The sequence below is a fragment of the Pristis pectinata genome, chromosome 9 (assembly GCF_009764475.1).
Source record: "Pristis pectinata isolate sPriPec2 chromosome 9, sPriPec2.1.pri, whole genome shotgun sequence".
NCBI classification, from domain to species: Eukaryota; Metazoa; Chordata; class Chondrichthyes; order Rhinopristiformes; family Pristidae; genus Pristis; species Pristis pectinata.
Window position 1 is genome coordinate 52,968,778 of NC_067413.1, and position 23,708 is coordinate 52,992,485.

Below are 23,708 nucleotides of genomic sequence, written 5' to 3' on the forward strand. Positions count from 1 at the left end.
TGCATGTCTTTGAAATGTGAGAGGAAACTGAAGAAACCAGGAGAAACACACCTATGATCACAGGGAGAACATGCAAACTCCACACTGACAGCAACAGAGTTCAGAATTGAACTTGAATTGCTGGAGCTGTGAGCCATCAGTTCTATTAGCCAGTCCACTGTGCCACCCTCTAAAGTGCTCTCAGCTGCCGGAGCCTATAAACTGATTTGGAAGCTTCAGCCTCTCGTTAATGGGAAAAAAATGTATGTTTCCGTTCTTAGGTAAGTGACTTGTTTGAAATCATGAATAAATCCTATGGTGCTGTAGTGCAAGTGTGCCAGTAGTTTTCTGAATGAATATAACTGAAGAATATTCCTAAAATCCTGTGATGGTGTACAACTACAACACCCTCACAGCTGTGTGAGTGACAGGAGAATGAGCATGTGCAAATGTTTGAATTTTATGAGCACCATGAAAATCTTCCTTGAAACAGACACTACCTCAGAGTACATGTGGAAATGAGATAGCCTGGGGCAGCCTGGAACCAAGCTCCTGCTATTGAGTGATTGCACTGATTGGGTCCTGCTGTCATCGCTTTGCTCTTCTTCTTGGTCCCCAATGTTTGGCCTGATCCAGGTATTCACCCTGCCAAAGTACCATCTTGTCTGCTGGTCATCCCCTTAAAATATGTTTCGAGGCAACGGCTGTATTCCTGTGATAACCAGATTATGGAATAAGCAACAGACTGCTACAAAGTGTAACACCTTAGATGATGAGCACTGCAATGCACCCTGGAGTCATACAGACACAAAATCTCATTCTGAGCAGCTCTATCAAAGTCTCCAGAATGCCTCTAGAGGTGGAATGACTCTCATCATGGTGGTGCTCAGCTGTTGTTTGGAGCTGTGAGAGGAATGAGAAGACAACTGAGGAGCGAATATCCTTAGTCTCTCCCAATATCCATCCCCTGGAGCAGTGTAGACCCTGGAAGATAATAGATAGCTGACACTGTGTAAGAACAAAGGAATTATGAAGGCTACCAGCATAGCTGGAATTGACAATGATGAAGTTCCTGTGACGGCTGACCACAAGCTGCATGTTGAGTGAATGTACTCCCTTCCAACTAAGAAGTAGCTCAGGTAGTGAAGCAGACCTCTGATAGCTACATGAGTGCAGTCTGAGAGTGTCTGCACTGTGGGGAAGCTTGAAATGGGAGTAAATGCCTAGTCTGCCTGCTCATCTGGGCTGAAGGAAAAGTTGATAAATTCTCCCCTTTTTAAGGATCTGTATTTCTGATGAAAGAAAATCACTGACCTGAAACATTAACTCCCTCCACAGATGCTGCCTGGCCTACTGATGGCTTCCAACATTTTTTGTCTTTACAGAAAATGCTGGAAATACTCAGCTGATCAGGGAGCATCTGTGGAAATAGAAACAGTTAACATTTTAGGTTCAGGATCCTTCATCAGAACTGGGAAATGTGAAAACAAGTTAGATTTCGGTAGTAGTCTTTCCATCCCACTCTGAGTCCCCAAGCCTGTTTTCTCTGGGACTCTTCAGAATCATAAGATTTGTACAGCATAGCAGAAGGCCCTTTGGTCCATTGTGTCTATGCTGACCATCATCCCCATCTACATTAATCCCAATTTCCTGCATTTATTCCATATTCCTCTATGCTTTCCTCATTCAAGTACCTGTCCAGATGCCTCTTACTGTTGTTACAGTTCCTGCCTCCACCACCTCCTCTGGCAGCTCATTCCAGATACCAACTACTCTTATGTGTGAAAGATTTACCTCTCAGATCCCCTTTAAACCTCCTCCCACTCACCTTAAACCTATGGCCTCTAGTTTATACACCCCTACCACTGTTTCCTGCCCTCTTCTCTTCCTCCCTACCAACTTCTACTGCAGTACTTGGTAACTAGGTATAGATTCCTTTTTTTTGCCAATGTTGTCCACTGTGTTAGCTAGATCTCATCTACTTTTAAAACATTTCTGACAGGATGTGACAAAAAATAATCTGGTTGACGATGAAGAAACATAACGTCAATTCATATTCATAAGGCTTCTTGAATAGTTCTACAACAAGTAGTGGATTCCTATTTCACATTACAGAGCTGTTTGCAACATTACAAGAATGTAAAGGCAGTCTTCTCTCATTGTGCTTATTTAGTTTGATCAGATAAGGAATGATCTTACTGAATAGGACAACAGTTTCAAAGAGTCATATGGTACACTCCTGTTTCTTTTTATGTTCTTATATTCTTATTAATTTATACCTGGAACGAAATATCTTTATTGCCCAGAAATTTCACCATGCAACTGTAAGTTGGAGGATGCAAAATTAACAAACTATTTTGTGGATGACCCTGATCTCATAGCCAGGGCTGCAAAAGAGCTGATAGAAACAACAGAGGCTGCATAACATTATAAAAACTTATGAAATGGAAATTAGTTTGGGAAAGAACAGGCGAGGCGAACATCAGCTACCAGCAATGACACGTTAATAAAAATTGGCAACAAGAATCCAGAAGGGGTAATACACTTTGGAGCATTGAAGAAAAATGGACCATCAGAAAAAAACGTACAAACAAGAATAAACCATCACCATTAGACAAACTGAAGAAGATCAGCTGAAGCTGATCAAGACTAGCAGCAACAAAACGACGAAAATGAAACTCCACCGACTAAACGCAGTTATGATTTTGCTATCCTCCTGGTTGCTTGACCTGGACATTCACTGAGGCACTGGAAAAGTAGCTTACACTGCACATAAAGCAAATGAATCAGTGAAAGATCAGATCAGACAGAGATTCGGCACATAGAAGTCATTACTCAAGGACATAAGCAGAAAGATGCATTGGTTTGGAACATAAACACCATCTTCTGGAGTGCTCCGTATGAATGAAAGACCTCAAACAAGCTGGAATAATAACATTAAAGACTGTATGGATCTGATTTCCAAGGATGGCAAAAAACTAGAATGGAGGATATTCCCTGCTACAAGAAAAAAAAGGCTGAACAGTCTCATAACTAACATGACAGTGTGTTGTATATTTATCTAAAACTTTGAACTCTGACTGCATTTACTATAAAACTGCAGCTTTTCGCAGAATAAAAATGTATTCCATTGATGATACAGTACTGGTGTTAAAGAACCAAACATCATTTCATACTTTCTTTAATTTGAGGGGCTACTCTTGACAGCATGCCTGAAACTAAATTACATCTGGCAAATATTTATATCTTCAATATTATTCTAGCTCTGAAGCATTTCTCAATCTCTTGCATGACACAAAGAAAAATGGGTTCTTGCAGTCTTGAATCTTATATCAAAGAACCTCCTCTGGCCAAAGAATTACAAATGAAAATTGATTTTTGTGAATACATAACTCAGCATATTCATTTATTGGGCTCTTTTCACCATAGTTACTATTACAGCTGCAGAACTGACTGATAATCAGGAAGTAAAATGGGTCCCTTGCTGAATAGCTGGGGATGGGTTGATTCACTTGGATGAAAGACTTAATTTTGAAAATTCAGATGCAAAACGTGCAAAATTAATCTTTCCATAGGTTTTCCTTGTTAGGAAAGTTTTCAACTTCTCTATCAATGTTATAATTGTTTTTTTAATATATTCTTATTTCATTTACATCAGCTAACATAAATTCTGGCCAAGAGCAAATCACATAATAGAGGTTACAAAATTTGTTTTCTGATGCCACAAATTTTCATACCATTTTCATTTTAAGCAATGTTGTATCTTATTTTTCATAGTAGAATCACATTCAAATCAAATAAGAATTTATGTTTTAGGTTGATGACTTTATCAGAATGAAGAAAAGTTAGATATCTAACATGTCTTAAGTTGCAATAAAGGGGGAGGTGTGGAGAGAACCAAGGGAATGTCAGTGATGGGATGGAGACCAAAAAGACTGAATAGCACAAGTGGTGGTGGTGCTGGCTGAGAGAGGGTGGCAGCATCTGAGAGAGAACATTGGAGATAACAATTCAGGTTGATGACCTTTCACCAGAACTGGCCAGTAACTGGAAAGGCTGGTTATCTGAAACTGTTTAAGTCCTGAGGGTTGTAAAATGATTATCTGGAAGCTGAACTGCTGTTTCTTGAGCTTACACTGGGCCTTGTTGGAACAGTGTAAGAGGACAAAGAAAGAGAGGTCGGAAATAAAAATAGAAAATGTTGGAGACACTGGGCAGGTCAGGCAGCATCTGTGGAAAGACAAATTGAGTTAAAATTTTAGATCAAAGACTCTCTATCAGAATCAGGAAAGCGTGAAAACAAGTTAGCTTTAAGCTGCAGAGAGGGTGGAGAAGGGATGGATGGAAGCAGGAACATTCAGGATGGCCAGCCTGACATCTGTCATAGGAATAAAGGAGTCATTCTTAAAGATTTTGTAGCAGGATACTCAGATATCAGGAAAGGGCAATTATGTCTGAGCAAAGAAGTAACATGTGCAATGGATAGAGGGGACAGAAACTGTACAAGGATTTCCAGAAAATCTTTGATAAGGTGCTACATCAAAGATTATTGTTGAAAATAAAAGCACATGGTGTAGGAAGTAATGTATTGGCAGGGACAGAAGATTGTCTGGCTATTGAGAAACAGAGAGTAAGCATGAATGTTTTTTTCTCACCCACAAGATGTAACAAATAGTGTACCACAATGAATACTGAAGGGGCTTCAACCTTCTACAATTTATACAAGTGACTTGGATAATGGCTAGATTTGTTTATGACACAAGGATAGGTGGAAAAATAAGTCCTGAAGAGGAATGGAGGAAGCTATAGACAGGTTAAGTGAGCAGGGAAAAATCTGGCAAATGGAGTACAATGTGAAAAATTATGAAATTGTCCATTTTGGCAGGAAAAATAAAAAAGCATATTATCCAAATATAAAGAGATTGCAGAGCTGAAATGCAAACAGATCTGGATGTCCTAACATATGATTCACTTATGCCTACCTCTGCAGGTACAACAAATATGTAGGAAAGCTAACAGAATATTCTTGTTCACGGTGAGGTGAAATGACTACAAAAGCAGGAAGGTTATGCTTCAGTTATGAAGGGGCTTGGTAAGACCACGTAGAGCACTGGGAACAATACTGGTCTTCTTAGTGAAGGAATAATGTTAACGCATTAGAAGTATCTCAGGGACAGGTTACTAGACTAATAGCTGGAATAAGCAGGGTTGCCTTATGAGGAAGGGTTTTGCAGGCAAGTTGTGCATCCATTCGAATTTACAAGAGTGAGAGGTGACTTGAATGAAACATAAGATGCTGAGAAATCATGACAGGATGGATGTGCAGAGGATCATTCCTCTTGTGGGAAAACCTAGAACTAAGGGATTACTATTTAAAAATATTTAATTGAGAGATGGGGTAAAATTTGTTCTCTCAGAGGGCCTTGAGTCCTTGGAAGCCTCTTCCTCAATATTTGAGAACTAGGAAGATAGGTAGCAGATAAACATTTAAAGAAGTAGTCTGCAGACTGAACAAGATTAAACATCTGAAAAGCATGACAAGATGTGTAAATTACAAATCTTTCCCCACCCAGCTCAACAATTTGTTAGATGGCTTTGTTATACCTTGCATCAATAAATTATTGAATTAATAACCATATTTACTTACTTCTCTGGAGTATTTCTCTTCAATAGTCCTGACTGCCCCATCCTCTCACCTGAGCATTTGTATTTGAATTCAACTCTGAAACGTTTAAATTCAGACTTTTGTTTCCTGGGTCTCCTGTACTCTTACTCATTTAATCAGTTTGCCTGGTATGTTGATGTTTGCACGGAGACAACCATAAAGTGTTTTAGAGTTGAAGGGAATTTGAGTTTAATGAGGGGAGTGAGGAATAAATCAAAGGATTACAGGTTAGCCTGATCTGTGAGAAGCTCCTAACACTCACCTCCACATTGGACCCAAAGTTGGTTTAACTCCAAAGTTACATAATCTCATCTTTAAAAAGCTACATATTAGATATCTCACTAAAGAACGATATGAGCTTTCCTGCCTTCCTACCATTCAACTAACTCAAGACTGATTTATATCACAACCTTATTTTTTCCATCTTTCCCCATTACCCTTATAGCCATACCTAACATAAATCTATTAGTTGTGCAAAAGTACATTGTAAGTTCATCCTAAACGCTAACTTTACAATTATGCCTATTCCAGCGAGGTCTGGAACATCTCCAATTAGCTTGCCAGGAACCTAATGCTGAGCATGGAGCCTTGTTTTCACTCAAAGCTCTCAATGATTTTAATGGTTTTCAAATGTCTCTACATTTTAAAATTACTAATATTTAAATAAGTAATTAATTTGAAATAAATCTTTAAAAACATTAAAAGCACAGAAACACTTCAGTTTAACTAAAATAATTACAAAATTTATCTTCCTCTTTCACTCTTGATCTGCAAATCTAGAATCCTCCTCAGTCATTGTGGTCCCAGATTCCATGCTATGTCAGGCCTGGCATGGGATCCAAGTGGCGATTCACCAGGGCGGTGCTGGGAAATCTCAGCAGGACTGTGCTCCACCATTGGACACCATGTGGAGACATTACATAGAGTGTTGTGGCAGATGCAGCACCATCTGTCATTCAGTAAGTCATTCACAGCATGTGTGCAAGTCCGGAACTGACTTTCATTCAGATGGCTCATTGCCAGCAGTTCACAACCAACAAGATACAGCCCAACAGCTTTTTCCCCCAGACTCTGCAGACAAAGCAGGGGAGACTTCCAATGGTTCATGTGTAACATCGTAAATATCACCTATTACGTGCTATAAAGACATTATATTAGAGCTATATCCTATACCTTCCTGCATCACACTTCTAATATCCATATCCTAAAAGTATAAAACAAACAGGAAGCAATTTCTTGCTTGCTAGATGCTCTCCTCACCATCTCAAATTGACTCAGGATGTTCAACACATTCGGGCTACATTGAACACAACTGCAAGTCAGCAACTTCAGAGTACATACTGCTCTACTGTCACAAAAGCTCATGGCTCATCTGAGTACAAGTGGTGGCATTAATTCAGCTTGCATATGTAGAGGTGGATGTTACAATTCCAATCTGTCAACAAAAGATGCTATTTCCCCTTAGCTTTTCTTTTCTTGGGGGGCATAGGAATTACACATAACTGATAACAAATAAAGAAGGAAGTACTCTCTCACTGACCTCAGCACAGCACATGTTAACATAAAATAAAGCCTGTGACCTTAAAGGGACACATCAGCTCCATCTTTCTGGTAAAATAGCATTACATTATTATTATACTTTTATTATAAAGTTGCATTTTCATAAACATATGTCCCATCAATGCTGAGCAACTATTGCTGAACTCTCACAACCACACAAATCAGGTTTTGTAATAACTTAGCATTCAAAATCAATGGTTGATGATTCACTTACCTGACTTGGGAGGTGCTCTCATTGATAAAGAAGTGTTCATCCACAGCTGTACTCAGATGGGCTGGATTGCTCAGCAAGTATTTCTACAGAGCAGAAAATAATTGGTGAAATGTTTAAACAATCTTATGAAAACCCACAGCACAGTTACTGCCCCCTTTGACTGTTTTGTGCAGGCTTACTCAAAGGTGCAATTTTCCCCCCACAAACAATAACAGAACGACTAAAGCAGCTTGATCGGTTTTGCTGTCCTTAAATTCACCTGTTCAATATCTGACAAAACCATCTCTTTCATCAGCACTGTTTCTGAGGAGATTTGAGCACTTATATTATATCTTGGATCAAATATGTCCTAATCTGTTGTGGGGAAAATGCTGAAGCTTAGAGGAATCAAATAGTTATTCTTTTGCTGCTATTAGGAGGGTTATTGAGATTTTTGAAACCCCCTTTATTATCTGTGTACAAACACATGGCACAATGATGTTATCAAAAAGTTGTAATGCCTTTGCAACAAAATTAAAGCGTAGAGTTTTTCACCTCTCTTTCTCTTCATGCGTTAAGTAAGGACTGCCATTAAATTCAATTTTTTCTTATATTCTCTGCATTTCAAAAGACCAAATAGTTCCCTAATGGTCTAAATAGTGACTAACTTTTTGTGTCATACTTGAAAATCAAAAAATTCTGCAGATGCTGGAAATGTTAAATAAAAGCAGAAAATGGGTCAGGCAGCATCTATGGAAAGAGAAGCTGAGTTAATGTTTCAGTCAATGACTCTGCCATCAGAACTGGGAATGCAAAAACTCAGGGTAGCTTTATAGTGCAAAGAAGATGAGGAGGTTGGATAGGACAAATGGAATATCTCTGAAAAGGTGAGGCCAGGTTCCTGAGGTGATCCCAATATTTACAGAGTGATCTGATTGACAGATTAATGAGGATATTGAGAGAGAAAACAAACAAAGGGACTTGTTAAAGCTGTGAAATGCAAGTCAGATTTATTGTAGAAAACAGAAACCAAAAGGAGAAGGCTGGGAAATACCCAGCAGATCAGGCACTGTCTGTGTAGAGAGATAACTATGTTAATATTAAATATGGATAACATTATACCAGAACTGGCCTGCTGAGTGTTTCCAGCATTTTCTGTTTTTGTGTGTTCTCCCATTTTATAGACAAGAATGTTCCAGACTTTTCCAGTCAGTAAGACCACCCTTGTGCAGTTCCCTCATACCTATCCAAAAATTACAAGTGCATCTTAGCAACAACTTCACCTGCTTGTGCATCACCCTGAGAGCTCATAAGGATCTATTTTTGCCCATCTTCTCTTCCTCACTTACATGCTTCAACTTTGTCATGTTTCATGCATAAACCAATGAGGCTGCTCCATAGCATTTGATTCCCAGACTATCTGCTATCAGACAGGGGTTCTGCCTTGCCTGGGAACTCTGGGAACGGATGAGAGAGTCTGCCTCAGTGGGACCTTGGCAACTGGGGAGATGGTGCACACCTGTGTTCAAAGAACAACGTGAATATTTTTTGCTCTTCCTCAAATACCATTTTCTTAGTCCATTTCCACATCTCAGTAACAGATCTGCTCTTAGGCTACTCTGTGCTCCTAAAAAAATGCAAGGAGGATCTGGCCATTGTTTGTCTGAATCAGTGCCATTCAACTACTATGTCCTGTCCTGTGTTGAAGCAGCTACTGGAATATTTTTATTCCAACCTGCATATCTGCTTCCACTGGAGTCCAGTGGAGCGTTTAGTTTCAGACAGTCAGTCTGCAGACCAAGAGAGTGCCAGTTGAGAGGAGGGGTTTCTGCCAGACAAACGAAAAAGAACAGGAAATAGTTCTGGAGACCCCTAAGACCACTTGCTCTCTAATCAGTATTTGCTTCTGAATATTGATGAGGGAGGCATTTCCAGATGGAAATGCAGCCAGAGCCAAGACTATAGCTCAGCTGTATAGATAAAGGAGGAAAGATCACAAGAGCAATGGTTCTTTGGTTAAAGGAACAGAGAGGGTGTTTCTGCTGTTGTAGGGTCAAGGATCAAACTGAGTGGCTGTGGAAAATTCTGGGGGGTGAACAAACAGAAGCTGTTATCAATATCAGTATCAACACCAAAGACAGAAAACAGGAAGAAATCCTGCCTGCAGCTGAGAACAAGTTAGCAAAGAAGCAGCACCTCAAATGTTGTAATCTCCAGGTTACTTCTAGTGCCAGGTGCCATTGAGCACAGATATAGCAGGATTGGACAAAGAGTGCATGGCTGGAGAAATGATATAAAAAGGACTTCAGATTTTCGTGGCATTGGACCGGTTATGGGGAAGGTGGGACATGTACAGGCCAGATGGGTTACTCTTCAACAAGGCCAAGAAAAGACAGGTTTGCTGGTACTGCTGGTGAGGGTTTAAGCTCACTTGGCAGGGGTAGGAAAGATGAGCAAGATTCAGTACAGCAAAAGCAGAACTGGAAATAAAAGGCAGAAAATTAGTGAGAGTTTGGAATGCATGCCAAAGGTTGGAAGGCAGACAAAAAAGGAGTCTGCCTGCTCTTAATGGTCTACACCTAAGTGCAAGGAATATGACAAATGGTATGAAGTATTGGTTGATATGTGGAAGTATGATATAGAAATTATGAAAATATGGTTTAAAGAGGGACAGAAATGGCAGCAACATTTCTTGTTGCAGAATTAAGTGGTGTATAAAAAAGGGTGGATGGGAAGATTGGTCAAGATACAATCACATTTGTGAGACAGAATATGTTAGAAAGGTCATCAAATAAAGCTGAAATGGCTTGGACTAAAGAGCAAAAAATGAGCAAATGAAGAGTGTACTATCAACCTCCAAACAGTCCAGCAGAGACAGAAAAGCAAATTTTCAGGCAAATTTCTGACCAGGGCATAAACACCAAGGCAGTAATTGTGGGAGATTTTATTTACCCAAATATTGACTGGGATACCGTCAGTATAAAATATATAGAGGGCACAGAATATGTAAACTGTATTTAGAAGAACACGTTGAACCAGTATATATAAAAACAATTCAGTGTTTGGTTTGAGGGAAAGCATATCAGTGGGAGAGCACTTTTATTTCTTTGATCATAATTATGTTAGTTTTCGCATGGATATGGAAAAGGACAAAAACAAAATAGGGCTGTAAGTTCTAAATTGGTATGTGTCCAATCTTAATTAGGCGAGAAGTGATTTAATAAAAATGGACTGCTCCCAGCTTCTTGAAAGCAAATCAATCTCAAAGATAAGAAAAGATATCTTTATTGTTACATGTACATCGAAACATACAGTGAAAAGCATCCTTTGCATAGAGTGTTCTGGGGCAGCCCGCAAGTGTCGCCACGCTTCCGGCGCCAACATAGCATGCCCACAACTTCCTAACCCGTACGTCTTTGGAATGTGGGAGGAAACCAGAGCACCCAGAGGAAACCCACACAGACACAGGGAGAATGTACAAACTCCTTACAGACCGTGGCCGGAATTGAACCTGGGTCGCTGGTGCTGTAATAGCGTTACGCTAACTGCTACACTACTGTGCCTGCAATAGAGATACTCAAAATGGAAATGCAAAAGGTAAACATGAAGATAAACAAAGCAATGAAGCAGAACCACCAAATTTGGAGCCCCCGGACGACAAGATTTATAGAGAATAGAGGGCAGAAAAAGACAAAAAGAGGAGGTGTATGTCAAAACTGAAAACTTAATACAGCAGAAAATTATATATATTTGGACAAAAATGTAGGTGGGCTGATTAGTAAGTTTGCAGAAGACACAAAAATGATGGAGTTGTGGACAGTGAGGATGGTTGTTAAAGGATACAGCAGGATATAGCTCAGCTGGAAATATGGGCAGAGAAATGGCAGATGGAGTTTAAAACTGGACAAGTGTGAGGTGTTACACTTTGGGAGGTCAAATGTAAGAGGAAATTATATGGTAAATGACAGCACCCTTAGGAGCATTGATGTATTGAGGGACCTTGGGGTGCAAGTCCATAGATCCCTGAAAGTGGCAACGCAAGTAGATAAAAAACATGTGGCACACATGCCTTTGTCAGTTGGGGCACTGAGTATATGAATTAGCAAGTCATGTTGCAGCTGTATAAAACTTTGGTTGGGCCATATTTGGAGTACTGTCTGTGGTTCTGGTCGCTGCATTACAGGAAGGATGTGGAGGCTTCGGAGAGGGTGCAGAAGAGGTTCACCCGGATGTGCCTGAATTAGAGATTACTATGAAGCGAGGTTGGAAAAACTTGGATTGTTTTCTCTAGAGCGTCGGAGGCTGAGGGAAGACCTGATAGAAGTTTATAAAATTATGAGCAGCATAGATGGGGTAAGCAGTCAGATTCTTTTTCCCAGAGCGGTAATGTCAAATACTAGAGGGCTTTGATTTGAGGTGAGAGGGGGAAGAGTTTAAAGGTGATTTGCGAGGCAAGTTTTTTTTTACACAGAGGTGCCTGGAATGCTCTCACAGCAGAGGTGGTGTTAGCAGATACAATAGCAAAGTTTAAAAGGCATTTTGGTAGACATATGAACATGCAGGGAATGGAGAGATATAGACCATGTGCAGACAGATGGGATGAGATGGTCAACACGTGGGCCAAAGGGCCTGTTCCATGTTCTGTGAAAGCCTGGAAGAAAATGGAAGGTATAGTGGTGGAATTAAAAGGGAAATTAGATAAGATATTTATTTATTAGTCATATGTACATTGAAACGAAGTGAAATGCATCTATTTGCGTTACTGAGAACATGCTGGGGGCAGCCCACAAGTGTCGCCACCCTTCTGACACCAACATAGCATGCCCACAGCTTCTAACCTGTACATTTTTGGAATGTGGGAGGAAACCAGAGAACCTGAAGGAAAGCCACGCAGACACAGGGAGAACGTACAAACTCCTTACAGACAGCGACGGGAATTGAACCGGGGTCGCTGGCGCTGTAATAACGTTACGCTAGCTGCTACACTACAAGAGGAGAATAAGCAGGCAAAATCACTGAAAATCCAAATATGTTTAGTAAGTACTAAAGAGCAAGAGACTAACTAAGAATGAACTAGTACATACTTGGTACCAAAAATACAAATTATGTGTGGTTAGGATTCTTAATAAATATTTTGCAGCCACTTCATCAAAAGAGGGCAACAAAGCTGATGTTGCAGTTAAGGTGGAACTGTGTAAAATATTAGATGGGATATCCATAGTAAAGGAGGAAGTATGAAGTGGTTCAGTATTTTTTAAACTGTAGAATGAGGATGGATAGTGAAGAAGAAAGTTTTGGACTGCAAGGCAATACAGATGGTCTGGTCAGCTGGGCAGAAAAGTGGTAGATTTAATTTAATGCAGAGAAATATGAGGCAATGCATTTTGGGAAGTGCAACAGGGGAAGAGAATATGCACTAAAGGGAGCAGACTGAGAATCATGGTGGAACAGAGGGATTGGGGAGTGTACATTCCCAGACCATTTAAGGGAGTGGGATAGATAGATAAGATGGTAATAAAGGAAGATGGGGTGCTTTGCTTTATCAGCCAAGACAAAGATCAGAGAGGTTATGCATAAATTGTATACAACACTGGTTAGACCACAGTTTGAATACAGTTCTGATGTACCACATCATAGGAAAGATGTAATTGAACAAGAGAGGGTGTGGATATTTACAAAGATGTTGCTAGGAGTGAAATATTGTAGCCATGAAGAGAGATCAGAAAGCTCAAGTTGTTTTATTTGGAAAGGGAAGACTGACAAGAGACTTAAGCGGGATATATAAAAGAATGAATAAATAGGACTACTGATGGGTAAAAAGATTAGCATGGATATGGTGGGCCGAAGGGCCCATTTCTGTGCGGTACAATAAGATTCAATGACCTATTTCCCTTAGAAGAGGGGTAATCGCCAGGGGCATAGATTTAAACACATTCATAAAATGATTAGCGAGGAAATGAGGGAAAAAAAATTCATCCAGAGAGGACTGGAGCTCATTGCCTGGATGGCTGAGAGAGGTAGAAACCCTCATTAAGTTTAAACAGTACCTGGATGCGTACTTGAAAAGCCATGAGCTGCAGGACTACAGATCATGAACTAGAAGGTGGGATTACACTGGCCAGGTATTTTTTGACTGGCATAGATGCAACAGGTCAAATGGCATAAACTTTCTATAATTCTATGAAACATTTAATACTGGGATAGAAGCCTGATCCATCACACCATGAAGTCAAATGCTTTTGAAAGAATTCAAAATAAACAAGAGATTGGCACGTCAACACAAACAGTCAAATCAAGTTAAACATTTTGGTGCTGGTTATTTCCATCTGGGATGTCTAGGCATGGATGGCGAAGAATATTCAGTTACAAAGCCTCAATAACTATCAAGGCCTTTCAGTAATAGGGATGGCCACATCGGCCTGGAAAGGCCCTGTGCACAACTGATTAACTGTGGGCCAACACACAAGATACTGAAGGAACTCTGAGGGTCAGGCAGCATCTACGGAAAGAAATGGATAGTCAACGGCTCGGGTTGAGACCTGATCAGTTGACCTAATGAGTTCCTCCAAAACTTTGTGTGTTGTTCCAGATTCCAGCATCTACCGTCTTAGATGTGGGCCAGCCTCCCCTAGAAGAATAGGTCTGGGGACACACTGGAAGAAACAGCATGATCTCAGTAGTGTGACCATCAGGAGTGCTGGGCCAGTAATATGTTGACCAGGTGATATTCGCAGTTATATATTTGTTTAGTGCAACAATTATGTGCTTAGCTTGCACATTTCAAAGACAAGGCACCCATGCCAATTTAGCAAGTGTCATGAACAGCAGTTAAATTAAAAACTAGTGGAATGGCCAAAAGACAATTCCTTAAGCAAAAGCAAATGGCTATTATTGTTTTTGAAAACAGTAGCTGAACTTATAAGGAAGATAAGTGATGACAGCACACTGAACCAAACATGATCCTTTCCTAATGAAAAGTCATGATATTTTCTTCAACCTGGGCAAACATTTGAGAACTCAATAAACATTACACTTCGGCACTTCTCTGTGGAGAAAGCAAACTGATTTTAATAAAACTCCAGAGGAAACTATCGGAACATTGAAACTACAAATATTTAGGTGGAAAATAGACAAATCAGTGAAACTGAATTACATACTCAAAATGCTGGAGGAATTCAGCAGGTCAGTCAGTAACTATGGAGAGAAATAAACAGTTTCGGGTCCCCCCAGCAGGTCAGTCAGTAACTATGGAGAGAAATAAACAGTTTCGGGTCTAGACCAGAAAAGTCGACTGTTTATTTCCCTCCATAGATGCTGCCTCACCTGCTGAGTTCCTCCAGCAATTTGTATGTGTTGTTCCAGATTTCAGCATCTGCAGAATCTCGTGTCACTAAATTACATGTTTTGAAATACCACCAGAGGGCAATGTTTTCTCTACATTTGACCCAGAAACCATCCAAATTTGAAATAAAGCTGCAGAAATACAGGAAGCCTCAACTTTCAAAGATAAACTCCCAATGAGTGGCAGGAATACTTTGTTGCTAGCTTATGAAGCTTATATTTTTAAAATATAAATAGCAATAAAACATAAGAATGTTGTCTGGAAATGGTTTTGTTCCAGTTTTGTTGTGCTAAGACTGCACTGCACTGATTTACTAAATCAGGCCCCGCTACAGGAATTCTGTTTTTGGCTCCTAATGAGTGTGCAACGGCACGATTGTATTGCAGCATTAAACAATCTGTTATGTGGAAACCAGCTTGGGTCCTGATGGGAACACCCCAAATTTCATTCAGCCACAGATAATTTGTTGCACAACAACCAAAGCAGGACTTCAGCCCTTAAAAGCAGTTTTGTGACAGCCAAAGAGTAGAAATATTAAGGCTGGAGAAGAGGCTGGAAAGGCCCTCTTGAATCTTCCTTCTGAGTGCCTTAGTGATATACAATACAATACAAGAGGGCATGGCTTGAAAGTAATGGGTGGGAAGTTCAAGGGAGATATCAGAGGAAGGCTTTTCACCCAGAGAGTGGTTGGGGCATGGAATGCACTGCCTGGAGTGATGGTGGAGGCAGGTACATTGGTCAAATTCAAGACATTACTAGATAGGCATATGGAGGAATTTAAAATAGAGGGATATGCGGGAGGAAGGGGTTAGATAGTCTTAGGCGAGGTTTAAAGGTTGGCACAACATTGTGGGCCGAAGGGCCTGTATTGTGCTGTACTGTTCTATGTTCTATAACGCAATTGATAATGAAATATCATGACCTCATCTGGATAAATAACAACAAGCTCTACATCACTATGAAATAATACTCATTTATACTTCCTCTTATAGAGACACTCACACTCCCATCCCCCAATGCGGGCGCGCGTACACACACACACACACACACACACACACACACACACACACACACACACACACACACACACACACACACACACACACACACACACACACACACACACTCCCAATAATAGAAGGGAAATTACCCAGACAGGAAGAAGGCTTTCTCGTGCTTAGTGCCTCATCAGGCTGGAGGATGCAATCCTCCTCCTCTCTGGCAGGGGGGCACAAGTCTAAAACTTAAAACTCTGGGACACCCAGCGTAAACATTAAAAATATTTCCTGCTCATTAATCCAAACCCTTTACTGCTCAAATGTCAATATTACCACATGTGCTGTTCCCATTCTGCAAAGGTCACAGCTTAGGTATAAACATCTCTTCTGTTTGGCAAAATCAAATACAACAAATGCTAATGTGAAACAGAAAATGTTCAACCCATACACATGAGCCACGTGAGCAATTTGTTAAAATGGATCAAATAAAGCCATCACCTTAAATCATGGCTTATAGGCTGTCCCTGGGTTACGAAAGCCTGATTTAGGGACACCCCTACATACGAACAAACTCCTATAATATTATTAAATTCAGAAGTCCAACATAAGTACATACTTCATTCCTACGAATTGCAGAACTAGTTTTCTCTCTCTCTCTCTCTCTCTCTCTCCACATTTAGTAATGGTACTTTCTTATCAGTCTTATGTGCTTTGGATGCCATTCATTACAATACTGTGGAAGTATGGTTACCATATTGAGTGATTTTTGTGTACTTTCTTATGCATGGACAAAACTGAGTGATGGACATTTGTAAAAATGGAACCCATTCATTACCTGGGGACATCCTGTATTTGACATCTGAGAATAACATGACTACCTTGTGGAAATCCATACTGTATGTAACAGTGATCATGTAATGACACTGCTTGCCTCTTGATGGAAGCAGCAAGGCCATGATCACCATAATATCCTCCCATATAGAATCCTGAAGGTGGCCTTCATTTGAAATACAGTTCGCGATGTGTGTCAACATAATAGATGTGATGTTACTAAACTCCACGTATTTACCTCAAAAGTACATTAAACATGTTCTTGCTTCTGACCTTTCATTGGGTGTGTGTGTGTGTGTGCGAAGCTGCAGGACTTCTGACTACATGCTGCACCCTCATTTCACACAGTGTTTTCAGTCCAGGCCTTACTGCATTCACTGCCACTGTTGCAGGAGGTACAGAAGCCAAAAGTCCCACACCACCAGGTTCAGGAACAGCTGCTTTCCTACAACCATGGTGTTTGTGAATCAACGTGCACAACCCTAACCTGACCTCAGCAGTGGCACACTACAGACCACCTCTTGAACCATCATGGGCTTACCTCTGTGTCATTTTTTTTGCACAGTGTCTTGTTTTGCACAGTCTTATCTTTTCTCTTCACTGTCTTGTGTAATTTATGTATAATTTATATTGTGTTGTCTGTACCTATGTGCCTGTGATGCTGCTGCAAACAAGTTTTTCATTGTACCTATACCTCACTGTACTTGTGCACATGACAATAAACTCAACTTGCCTTTAATTCATTGAAAATATTTGGCGAGTTGGAGGGTATCAGAAAGGTCCCAATCAATTAGCAGATGTGGGACTCTGATGGTTCAATCTCTCCGTACATTGCAGACCTTAACGGATGTGAGTAGTGGTGATATTTGACAGATCTAGGAGACACTGAGCTGGGATTGACTTTAAAGTTCTTCTGACTGTGTATGTAGCCAGATTTAGCTGCATGAAGTATTGCAACCTGCCAATCAAACCAGAAGATGGAATAGCGTGTGAGAGATGCTCTGTAATATGGAGTGCCACACTGTGCAACTAGTCTTAAGCATGAAACAACCAACACTGTTCCTATACTGATCTTGTAACTCAGCCAATCCCAAGTATGACCACTTAATGCCAGTTGAAACTTGCCTCAAAAACCTCTCCTCTATGTGAATGCTCCACAAAGCCCTGATATTCCACTGACTGAAGGAGGGATACTTATGAGAGGTTAAAGGCTGTGAACAAGGCTTCAGTGGCATCTCTCCAATGCTCTGCATTTTACAGTCTGCTTCATCAATGTGTGGTCTTCAAAGCTGATTGAACGGATCGGCTTGTAAGAGTTGAAGGGTGACTCTTTCTCCAGAGATCTGTACTAACTGAATTGAGCTGGACAGAGTGTGAATTGATCATGCTGGCCAAGAGACAGTGTGTTTCTAAGAGACTTTGAATGGAATAATAATTTCAACAATTATGTCCTTTCTCAAGGTGAGCTCAAAGAAGGTTCTCTCGTTGCTAGGTGAGGAGGAACATCAATAGCTTGGAATGTTAACCCTTCACTGTGGGACGTCATCCAGGAATATTGTAATCTTTATTTCTCTCAGGTATGTTGTGTTACATGTGACTGCCACTGCTGTGGTTCTGTAGGCCAGTTTTAAGGCATTTGACCACTGATGACATAGCAAACTAGATCTCGAGGAAGCTAAAAAGGTAGATCTTAGGGTAAGATTCCAAGTGATGGGCTAGGAATTAATTCCTTGATGTGGTTGTAGCAGTGCAGATAGACCTGCACAGCAGATGTCTGTTAAGCAGATCTACCAAGAATGAAGGAGTGAAATAGGGTTCCAGGAAGCATAGCACTGAACACGAGAAAATCTCTCCTGTTATCAACAACTATCAATGAGTAGAGGCTCTTTGAATCATCGAAGAACTTCAATTGTTCAAGGCAATACACATGGCTGTATGGTCAGATCTCATGAACAAATTTTTAAAAATCTCATTCCACCAGAGCTTCCATCTGCATTTCTCACGTCACTGATTATCTAGTGCTTAACCTAAATTGATGAATACAAGACCAGATCGAATCAACATTCCTAACATTGTTTATACAACCAATCAAGATCTTGAGCAGCTCTGGGCCTAAAAGATCAGGCCTCAGACTGCACCATCTTGCTGTGGGTCTGGGCTGGCTGGAGGAGTAGCAGTGAATGTGGCCATCTGAGAGAACTGCTTCATGTTCCACAGAGTCACTTATACATTGCGCAATGCCTCAGCATTTAAAATAATCCATTGGAGGTCAGGGTTTTGGAGGACAATACCTCAGAAACCTTTTAACGCTGCTAACCCCGCATGGTTGCATTCTGAGCTTCTAACCGCAACATGTGGACATAGGACAAATTCTGTTTGAGACTGCAATGATTGGATTCTTGAAAAAGAACTGGCTATCAATTCTACACTGAGAAGGATGGGCTCTGGCTCCAGGCTCCACACAAGAGCCATGTGCAAGGGTGAAGCTGGACCCTCCCCAAGTCCTTGACATTTCATGTGGGCTTTCTGGCAATACATTGCCAATGTACAGAATATCATATTGTTTATGGAAATCAACTTTTGCCAGAATGTTCTTTGCTGTTCAATCACTTTCTGATCAAGTGTAGGTGCCTGCTATTATCAAGGTAACAAGAGAAAAGGGTGGTGGTGCGGTGGGGTGGGGGGGGGGGGGGGGGGGGCTGGTGAGAGAGTTACACGTGCCTGCTTATACCACTTGCAGATTATAATAGGAAGAAAATTTGGGATGATTGGGATATGTGGAGGATGTATCATCACACTAAGTGGTCTTTGCGCCTCAGCTAGCTGTAGATCTATGACAGCCACTCTGAGTCAAAGAGTTATAGGGCAATACAGCATAGATAGAGGCCCCTCGGCCCAACGTCCATGCTAAAACCACAGTGCCCACCCAGCTAGTCCCAACTTCCTGCGTTCAGCCCATATCTCTCTAAGCCCTGCCCCTCCATGGACCTATCCAAGTGCTTCTTAAATGATACCATTGTACCTGCCTCAACCACTTCCTCTGGCAGCTCCTTTCATATTCTCACCACCCTCTGTGTGAAAAAGGTGCCCCTCAGGTCCCTTTTAAATTTTTCCCTTCTCACCCTAAATCTATTCCCCCTAGTTTTGGACTCCCCTACCCTGGGGACAAGATTGCTACTGTCCACCTTACCCATGCCTCTCATAATTTTAAACATTTCTATAAGGCCGCCCTTCATTCTCCTATGCTCCAAGGAATAAAGTCCAAGCCTGGCCAACCTCTCCCTATAACTCAGGCCCTCTGATCCTGGCAACATCCTCGTGAATCTTTTCTGCACTCTTTCTAGCTTAACCATGTCTTTCCTATAACAGGGTGACCAAAAATGTACGCAGTACTCCAAGTGTGGCCTCACCAATTACTTGTACAACTGCAACATAATGTCCCAACTTCTATATTCAGTGCCCTGACTGATGAAGGCCAGCGTGCTAAATGCCTTTTTCACCACCCTGTCTACCTGTGATGCTACTTTCAACAAACTATGCACTTGCACTCCCAGGTCCCTCCGTTCCGTTATACTCCCCAGTGCCCTACCATTCACAGTACAAGGCCTACGCTGGTTTGACTTTCCAAAATACATCACCTCACACTTATCTATATTGAAATCCATTTGCCAGTCCTCGGCCCTCTTCCCTCACTGATCAAGATCCCCCTGTAATCTACAAAAACCTTCTTCATGATCAACAACACCTCCTAATTTTGTGTCTTCTGCAAACTTAGTGATCAAGCCCTGTGCATTTGCATTCAAATCATTTATATAAATAACGAATAACAAGGGTCCCAACACCAACTGCTGTGGCACACCATGAGTCACCGGCCTCCATTCCGAGAAACAACTACAACCGACACCCTCTGCTTCCTACCTCTGAGCCAATTTTGAATCCACCCAACTAGCTCTCCCTGGATTCCATGGGACCTAACCTTCCAGACCAGCCTGCTATGCAGGACCTTGTTGAAGGCCTTGCTAAAGACCAAATAGAAAACATCCACTGCCCTAACCTAATGTACTTTTTTGGTTACCCCTCCAATAAACTCCAAAAGGTTTGACAAGCACGACTTTCCAGGCACAAAGCCCTGCTGACTCCTCCTAATCAGACTCTGTCTATCCAAATGCTGATAGATCCTGTCCCTCAGCATTCCCTCCAGTAACTTCCCCACCACTGATGTCAGGCTGACCGGCCTGTATTCTATGGCGTGTCCTCATTGTCCTTCTTAAACAACTGAACAACATTAACCACCTTCCAGGCTTGGGGAACTTCACCAGTGGCTAACGATGAAGCAGATATATGCACGTGGGCCTCCGCAATTTCTTCTCTAACCTTCCACAAAGTCCAAGGATGCACTCAGTCAGGTCCTGGGGATTTACCCACCTTAATGCGCCGAAAGGCTGCAAATACCTCTTCCCTGGTAATAAGATTTACCTCCAAAACATCTCCAGTAGTTTCCCTTATCTCTTGAGCAACCATGATTTTCTCCTCAGTAAACACAGAGGAAAAATATTCATTAAAAATCCCACCCATCTCCTGTGGCTCAAGACATAGGCAGCCCTGCTGATCTTTAAGGGGATCTACTCTCTCCCTAGCCACCCTTTTACTCTTTATGTAGCTATAGAACCTCTTGGGATTCTCCTTAACCTTACCTGCCAGATCCATCTCATACCCTCTCTTTGCCCACCTGATTTCCTGAGTCAGAGTATTCTTAATCTGTTTATAGTCATCAAGGGATTCACTCATCCCTGAACTCCTAAACCCCATGGAAACTTCCTTCTTTTTCTTGACCAGAGCCTCAATATCCCTCATCAGTCAAGGTTCCCTAAACTCGCCAGGTTTACCCTTCACCCTAACAGGAACATGCTGCTCCTGGACTCTTGATATCACACTCTCAAAAGTCTCCCACTTGCTATTCATTCCTTTCCCTTCGAACAGGCTCACCCAATCAAACTCTGCAAGATCCTGCCCAATTCCCCCCAAAATTAGCCTTGCTCCAGTTTAGGACCCTAACCTGTGGGCCTGTCCTATCCTTTTCCAACATTATCTTAAAACTAATAGAATTATGGTCACTAGAACCAAAGTGCTCCCTGACTGCCACTTCCATTACTTGCCCTACTTTGTTCCCTAAGAGATGGCCCAGTACTGCACCCTCCCAAGAAGGGTCCTCTATATATTGACTCAGGAAACTTTCCTGGACACATTTCACAAATTCCACTCCATCCAGGCTCTTAACACTCTGTGTGGCCCAGTCAATACCAGAGAAATTAAAATCTCCCAATAATACAACCCTATTATTCTTACATAGCCTGATGATGGCCAGTAATCTCTCCTACTGCAGAGATATATTAGCCCAGTAATGTGTGCTCCCTTCAGTGTCTGGAACAGGCCCCAGTTGTGCACCACCCCCTCCTACAGAGGAATGTGTTAATCATTGATTTGCAATCTTCCTGGGTGATCTGCCTGCCAGGGTAGAGTGTGTTATCTGAGCTCTGAGGCGAGGATTGGTGATAATTGAGTATGTGGTGGAACTTGTGAATGTTTGAAAGGAGTGGAGATTGTTGCTATGTTGGTGATAGACAGGTACAGGGATGGAGATGTATGTGAAACCTGCACTGGCATTATTAGAAGATGTGATTTAATTATGTCCTCGCATTCCAGTTTCCTCCCACATTCTAAAGACATACGGGTAAGCTAACACGGGTTTAAAACAGGTGGCGCGGACTCATTGTGCCAGAAAGGCCTGTTACCGTGCTGTATAAATAAAGTTTACCCTGAACACGTGTGGGGTCATTAAATCTGAACTCTCTGAATGTATACTAAAATAATAAACAGCATTGACTGGTATAATGAGGCCAGAGCATGAATTCTGTGTACATTCTGCACCAAAACAGATGAGTCTGACTTAACTGTACATAACAGTCCCCATGAATGCTTTCATTAACTTCCCAATTTAAATCCCCAGGTTTCCTCCCCTCAATTTATTTTGTCAATGTCATCTCTTCTTAAATTTATTCATGCTGATTATCATTCTCCCATTATTTTACATTTTTTATCCACTTTTGTCAGAGAATTAACTCATTTACAGCAGTGTATGAACTGAAAGTATTTTAAAAATTGCATATTCAGTTATCCAATATTCAGTAATAAATAAGAATGGTTGTAATGCAGGAAATAGGGGTAGTGAGACTCTGTGTTAATTTATGGAATAAATCTGTCAGATCTGCAATTCTTGTGCATTGGTTTGGTTATTACTTGTTCACCATTTTTCTGAAATTTCAGAGCTTATATAATTTGCCTTTAATATTATGTACACCAATAGAAACAGCAAAATATAAATTATAGGGAAATGGGCTAATGTAAAATTAAGTAATCGCATTAGTTATGATATTTATAGAAAAAAAACTCAATTTAGATCTCTCCCTCCACATCAACAAGCCCTAAATATCATGCTACAAGTTATGAGGCATATGAAAGAGAATTACTAAAATAAAGCTATTACACTGCAGGTGACATTAGATTCACTGCTGGTGGAGCCTGAACCATGAAATAATAATTGGTCTAAAAATCAATTTTTGAAAATTAACATTATTGATACACATAGGTGGAATGTAATTGCTTGTGAATTAATCCTTCAAGACTGTATCAAGTCCTGCTGAAGCTGCGTAGTGACATAGCAAAAGCCATAACCCATCAGTGAATTGTCTCAGAATGAAAGGTATTGTGAAGAAGAAATTCTGGCTATTTTGCCTTGAATCAATATTAACATTTGGATGACCTGGAATTCTTTAATTTCATAATTTTTTTCTCCTAGTCAATTACTATTCATTGAGATTTAACAGAAGAAAAATTCCCAGCACAGCTTATATTCATATAACTATACATCTTAGTTCCAACAAAACATACCTGAATACAGACCTATGCTAGGTTTATTTTACAAGAATCCATTAGTTTCTTCTCCATTCTATTTTATACCCCGGTTTCACATTGTGCATCTAAGTGCCTATTTTGTCATCAAGCATTGTGTTTATGTAGAAATCAGCTTAATTGTGTGACAGCAGTTTTAAAGATCAAATGACATCACTCTTGCCATAAGGC

At 40.8% G+C, this 23,708-nt stretch overlaps 1 protein-coding gene across 2 annotated transcripts in view; it reads right to left on the reverse strand.

Annotated features, from left to right (window-relative positions):
• si:dkey-122a22.2 (uncharacterized) overlaps nucleotides 1–23,708 on the reverse strand; it is a 149,594-nt gene that overhangs the window by 38,496 nt on the left and 87,390 nt on the right. For both annotated transcript variants that reach the window (XM_052023490.1, XM_052023489.1), the window contains exon 9: nucleotides 7,419–7,501. In XM_052023490.1, the coding sequence (XP_051879450.1) occupies nucleotides 7,419–7,501 (83 nt within the window). The remainder of the gene's footprint in view (nucleotides 1–7,418; nucleotides 7,502–23,708) is intronic.